At 30.4% G+C, this 6922-nt stretch overlaps 1 protein-coding gene across 1 annotated transcript in view; it reads left to right on the top strand.

Moving 5' to 3' along the window:
• The first annotated feature begins 1125 nt into the window (after window positions 1-1125).
• The window catches only part of LOC117170419, a 9121-nt gene continuing 3324 nt past the window's right edge, over window positions 1126-6922 (top strand). The window contains exons 1-4 of the mRNA XM_033357168.1: window positions 1126-1297; window positions 1607-1829; window positions 2808-2874; window positions 5635-6044. Of these exons, the coding sequence (XP_033213059.1) occupies window positions 1643-1829; window positions 2808-2874; window positions 5635-6044 (664 nt within the window). The 5' untranslated portion in view covers window positions 1126-1297; window positions 1607-1642. The remainder of the gene's footprint in view (window positions 1298-1606; window positions 1830-2807; window positions 2875-5634; window positions 6045-6922) is intronic.

Raw genomic sequence — 6922 nt, 5'->3', positions numbered from 1 at the left:
TTTAAAAAGGTTCCACAAATGTCGCTTGTCCTTGAAAACTTTGTTTTTAAGTTAAAACTGAGGGTTAAAGCTAATACAACATTTAAACTAAGCTGTTTTAAGCCAAGGCTAAAAAAGACTGTACTCAAAAAGTCAAAAACTCCAAAATATACAAAAAAAACGTGTAGAAAATTGCTTGTGTCCTAAAAATTCCATAATTCTATATTGCGTTTCCATTCGCCAGAAAGCCCTTAGCATACACTGAAACATTTATTTTTAATCATTTTAATTACATTAAAAAAATATTTCAAAATTTTCTTTTTTAATACTTTGGATTTTCGAATATAAATCTTTAAATTTTATGATTTTATCAGTTCAGATATATGGACCAAAACATAGAGCTTTAGTTCCCAAAACAAAAACTGCAAGTTATCCGATTTAAGTCAAAATTAAGGAAAGTATTGTGCTATCGGGTAGTACTTCATGGACATCATGTTTTTCATTTAGATCAATATTTCTTGGCGGGAAGGGCGTGCAAATTTTGAGAATATTCTATTTATTTCGGCGAATTTGAGCTCTTGTAATTGTGATTAAAAAAATGTAGTCCAGTACAGTTTGGAGAGGATTTTCACGCCCTTTTCATTCATTATAAGCATTTTCTGCTCAAATAAATATTTCAGCTTTAAAATTGAAAGTCAAGAACAACTTTCTTTATATGGCATATTTTTGCCAGAAAAAGCTTACGTTGTTCTCGGTAAGATCTTTGAGGCTAAAAAGAGTCATTTTTATTTTTTAACTATAAAAATAAACGATAAGTGTTTTCTGAGAACGTACCATGTTTGAGCAATTTTTAGTTTTCAATAACAAGAAAAAAATTTTGCTTATTACAAAATCGATATAGGGACTTTCGCCATAAATAAACATTTTCAATTAATTTCATAAATATGTACTTTTTTACTTTTAAATGGGCCTCATTATTTTCAAAGCATAAATACAGAATAAAAAATAATTGGGCACATGATTTTTTCTAGTTTTATGGTTAAACTGACATAAATTAGATTTTTTGCGCCACACTATTTATATAGAGGGTGCAGCTGTAGTGATTGAAAATAACCTATCTCAAGCTCAGTATAGGAGAAAATCTCGCAGAGTCGAGATGTCGAGATTGCCACATTCGCACTAATTTCATCAATTCATTTTAGATTAGTCAATACTTGAAAATAAGTAGTCATACAAAACGAGTAGAGATTTAAGTATTTCCATATCAATTATACTCCTAAATTTAAAAAGGATTTGCATTTTTCAAGGAACATACTTGGTAAGTTAGATTTCAGTAATGAATATTTTGCACCTTTAATTAATTTTCCAAATGACGTACCTCATAGAACATTAGGAATATTCTCACAATTCTGAAAAGAGATTGATTTTAAAAATTAGCTTTCCTATAAGGGATTTATTGATCTTCCTAAATATATTCGGGGACGTTCGGTACATCCCGTCACTCAACGTTCGTGCGTTACGTACTATAAAAAGTACGCCTTTTTGTTGCCATATTTAGCTAAAAAGAACAGTTAGTATTTTATCTTTAAGCTATTTCCTTGCACTAATAAAATTGGTCTATTTTCAGGAAAATTCTAGGCGAACAAATATCAAATCAAAACCAATGTCACATTACACATATTACTCGTTTCGCGATCCTATATTTGGTGGTGATATTTTATTTGGAATTGGAGGACTGATTATGAATTTTGCAGTGTGCAGATGCATTGCAAAAATGAGAATGTTTGATCATTTTACAAAATACTATTTACTGAGTATTTGCATCTCTTACATTGGAATTATTCTAATGGGTTCGTATAATTAATCATATTAAGTTACAATCCAAATTTACGTCTACAAGTTAACCAACAAAATTATCAGAATAAGTAACTAAATCAACTGAGTACCGGTTATGAGACGAATCAATATTAAAGTGTCAACGTTTTGTTACAAATTGTTACAATTTCAAGTGGGGAAAAAAATATTCCAAAATGCCATATTGTTGTTTAATTCAAAATTTGTACAGCTGTTTATTCAATTTATGCCTGAAAAAAGTACTATCGAAATAGAAATAAAGTACTAAAAGAGATTAAAATACGTTCTGTTTCAGTAATGAACGTAGTCCTGCTTGAAAAACATTATTTTTTAACTAAATTAGAAAAGTTCCAATTTTTTTTTAATTCTTACAATTGAAGTAGGAACTTTTCAATTTAGCATTTGGAAATTGAAGGCAGTTCACCATGTTTGAATTAAATTGTGTTTCACCAGAATTATCGATTGAAGATTTTATTTCGCAATTGTCAATCGATTTCAATTGAATAATCTTTTTTGCAGGGAATCGAAGATATTAGCATCAAAATTTTAAAAATCTTGTACCAATACTACAAATTTTATTTTTTTCCCCTAAATAATGTTATATGTTTATAAAATATATGAAGATAGTAATTTCAGATTATTTACTCGACGGTTTATGTACTATTTTTATTTATAATTCCAGGGTACATTTAACGTCATACATTTTTTGACACAATGGTTATTAAATTGATCGTTGTACTTCTTTTTTCTTCTATAAAATTTGATTTATTCAACATGGAAACGTTGAGCTTTAGCTTATTTCTATTTGAGCAGCAATTTTAACGTAATAAACGTTTATTAAACGTTTAATGTAATAATTTCATATACAAGTGATTTTATTAAAGATCTCTTAAAAATAGACATGTAGTGTAATTTTACATAAAGCTTTAAAGATATAATATTTGTCCTGGAAAAATAATTACTTTATTTTTTAGATGGATTTATACGTTATGGAACTCTCACAGAGAAATTTGCGTGTAAACGAAGTTCTATTTATAACACGTAAGATACTTTTTATATTTTCAAGCGCATGTGTCAGTCTGCCATTTAACCAATTATTATATGTTCATATATTCGCCGGCTTTATAATTATATTTTACCTGGAGCTCTATAGCCCTCTTTCGTATTGCATTTCAAATAAAAAATTAATGAAATTTCTGTATTTGAACAAAATCAAAACTCACAATAACAGCTCATTGGGCAGACTGTCACATTTGGGTGGCCCAACAAATTAAATGTATATATTTTCAACTGTCGCACCCCTCTATTTTCTTTAATTTTGTATAAGAATAATTGTCCAAATTTGTAATAATTAAAGTAAAAATATTTGACCCATAGTCTAAAGTTTTTAAACGCTAGAAAGTGTTACTTTTTGTAAAAATTATAAGTCACTTGAGTGAAAGCAGTAGGCATTCCAATAAAATAATAGTACGCATCACTGAAATTATTTTTATCGTAATTTTATTCAGAATACTGCAAACCGTGTAAAAGTTCAAATGTATCATAGTTGTAGAAAACTACAATTAAGCTTTGCAAAACTACCCCTTAAAAGGATATTTTGCTTCTTACACAGTTCTTCATCCCGTGTAGAAATTTCCCCGGTTGGCCCTACTATAACAAGGTTTCTGGTCCGATCCCAGCCGGGCTACCTCTGACTGGGTTTCATGAACAGGAACCGGTCGGCAGCCGGTCGTGCTACATACAAGTCGGGAGCCGGCCGGTTACTGTCCGGGCTAACCCTTCTTATATCTCATAGTCGGGAGCCGACAGAGCACTGGCCAGGATAATTTTTTTGTCAAAATTACACATTTTTGAAGAGGTGTGATGTTATCAAAGACGTCATTATGGATGATAGATAAATTATAATTTAAAAAGTATAATTTAAAGATTTATTAGAGCAGTGAAACAGAAATAAGCTGTTTTAAATTCTGTAAAAAAAATCATTACATTTTTCTGAATGTTTTCACTTATTAAATAAAACTGTTACCAATTTTGGTACGTGCATCAGCAGAAATATTACAATTTTCACTATTTTCACACAATGCTTAGTATGCATAGTTTTAAATTTACCGCCACGTTTATCCCTCTCTGCGACTGGCGACTGCGTAGCCACTCCCTAATTTTTAGTTTCGCACTTCGAACGAGAGTGCACATTGCACTTACGGCGCGTCATTTCCTCGAAGTTTGCAAATAAAATCGAGATCTGTAATTAAAATCAACCTTGTTTCAGTAATCAGTCTGAAAACAACACTTGGTTCGCGGATAATTATCAGTTTTAATTGAATTATACTCTTGTAAATACATTTTTTCTGTGTACCTTCCTAACTTAAAATCACCACGTGGTTTCCGACGTGAAACAATTTCTACGAGTTTCTATTATGAGTGGTGAAAATTCTACTCCAATTTCCTTGCCAGAATTGGGGAACTTGATTTGACCTTTAAAGTTCACCGTATTCTTTACGATGGGCCTTAAAAGACAAAACAAGTTACGAATTTCTCGCCTGAAGCAATATTTTTAACCGCATTGTGGCCGGTTTACCAGACCAGATCCCGGCCGGTATGCAAGCCGGGATCCGACCAGTTTACCGTGAAGTTTTTAGCCGGATCCCGGCCAGAATCCCCGACCAGCGGTCAGCTTTAACCGGGGCTATCCGGCCGGTACCCGGACGGATCTCTGGTTAAATTCCTACGCGGGATGTAATTTATAATAAGAAAATATCCAGGATGACTTCAGAAATATTGTTCAAATATTTCAGAATTTAGTCTTCATTAAAGAATTGGTCAAATACCGTCTTTAAAAAAAACTGTACTTATAGGCTGTCAGAAAATGATGCTGGGGCTTATTGAAAAGTAATAACACCTCATTTAAATTAGAGTGCTATCCTCAGAAGACAATGATTTATTTAACAGCATCGCATTTTTAAAATAAAATGAATATATCTAATTCTTACGTTTGAAAATGAAGTTACAAAATTTTATAAAAAAGTTTTTAATCCTAATATGTATTATAGATTCATTTAAAAACTTTAGAGATTCGTTAAAAAAAAAATTTTTTTATCTTAAGAGTTGCGTGCAAAACGAAACAGAAACAGAATAGAACTTTCTATCTTTTATAGAGGGTGTTTTTTTTTCTTTACCTTGAAAGAAAAAAATATGCAAGCAAACTAGAGTAATATTCTTATAGTACTTTCTTCTTTGTTAGTTTATATTAGGTTTAATATTATTTTTTAATAAATCCTGAATTCATTTTCTTAAAATCTTGTAAAACAGTTACTCTATGCAAACATTACTTAAAGTGTTTCACTAGCGCACATCTTAACGTTATAATATAACGTTTATTGTCATAGTTATTTCTTGTATGGAAATCGTTGGTCATTTTTACAAAGATTAAAAGTATAGTTAAAATGCTTTAGCGTTTAAAGGCCTTGGACCCCAATTTGAACCCTTTTTTCATTTATAAAAAACTGCACAATTATTTTGACACCAAATAAAAGAAAATAGGGTAGCGAAAGGGCAAACAAAAATATGTTACATTTTGAGCCATGTCACAATTACCTGATATCTATTCTAGATAGATATCGAGTTGAAAATTTATCAATATTAATAAAAGACATTTAGGTACATTTGTATGATCATACATTTTCAGAATTTCAAAAATTTCATTGTTGGGAAATTTATTTTGGTGCCATTCTAAGAAATTAGGACCATTTAAGCGTTTCTCATCTTTAAATATTTAATAGTGAATTTTCATAATTTTTACAGGTTTAGCATGACATCTTTACTATCACTGACTGCCTTCTCGATACATTTATACATAAATATTTGCAATCCTTTCAAATCAAAAGGAACGGATAATACAATTTTAACCATTTTCATTGTGGCCTTCATATGGTTTGTTAGCATCGGCTATACTATTCCCTTCTCCAGACTGGCTGACATGAATATTTGTGAATACAAAGATCATTTTGGAAGACATTGTACTTCTGAATGTACTATTTTTGGGCCAGAATCACCTTGGTATACGTTCCAAACTTGCTTCTTAGTTTTATTTCTTGTATTAATGATCTTATCAATTACACTCATCGAGATTGCACAATTCTCAAATTATGAAAAAATTTTGGAGGGATGGAGTTTCGAGTGGGAATGGGGAAAAAGGATTCTTCCGACGATAGGTGAATTATACTTATACTCGAATATTATTTACAAATATTTTAAGCAATGATCTGTTACTGCCGGCATTATAGATTCAAATTTCGGTTTCGTGTGATATTTGAATACCTTTATATTATTCTTACAGTATCCCATTTTTCATGAAAAAAAACCGTCGAAGCATTCTGACGTTGCTAAATATCAGATACAGAAATCTATAAATAATAATAAACCAAACCGTTAACCTGCTATGATACACATGTGTCATTCTACAATGAAAAGGTTCTGACTTTATCAGTACACTCAGAAAAAAATGTGTTTGTATCAAACAAAAAAATTGGTTTGAATTACAAATTTTTCGCTTTAATTAAAAAATGTTAATTTAATTTAAAGAAAGGTAAAATATTTTACTTATTAATTGAAACAAATAATTTATTTAGTACAATTTTTGTACAATTAAACAAAAAATTGGCTTTCATTAAACAGTGAATTTTTTTTAAAAATCTGTTCTTTTCAATTCATAGAAATGCATTTGATTTAAACAAAAAATACGATACAAAGCCGTACTACAATGTGCCGCTAATCTTCCGAAAGCGCTGTCGGCGCGACGCGGCGATTCCTGCGGTACTAAACTCAACTCAAATTAATTGATCCTGTGATTGATTTGATGGCATTCGTGTTTTCTTGCTGTTGTAATATTTTAAAGGTTCTGATTTACTATAAAATTTTTAATTAATTTAAAAATGGACGTAATATTTCTAGTTTAGAAACTGCTTGAATTGGGGACTCTTACCTTCGATATAATTGAAGATTTCAAAGGTGAGTAAGTCTTTTTTAATTCTAAGCTGCTGTCTTTATGAAGATAATTTATTAAATCAGTCATGTTATTTTTCTATTATAA

This window comes from Belonocnema kinseyi, chromosome 1 (genome assembly GCF_010883055.1).
Source record: "Belonocnema kinseyi isolate 2016_QV_RU_SX_M_011 chromosome 1, B_treatae_v1, whole genome shotgun sequence".
Lineage (NCBI taxonomy): Eukaryota > Metazoa > Arthropoda > Insecta > Hymenoptera > Cynipidae > Belonocnema > Belonocnema kinseyi.
Note: the sequence above shows the minus strand (reverse complement) of the source record. Positions and strands in the feature narration are given on the sequence as shown.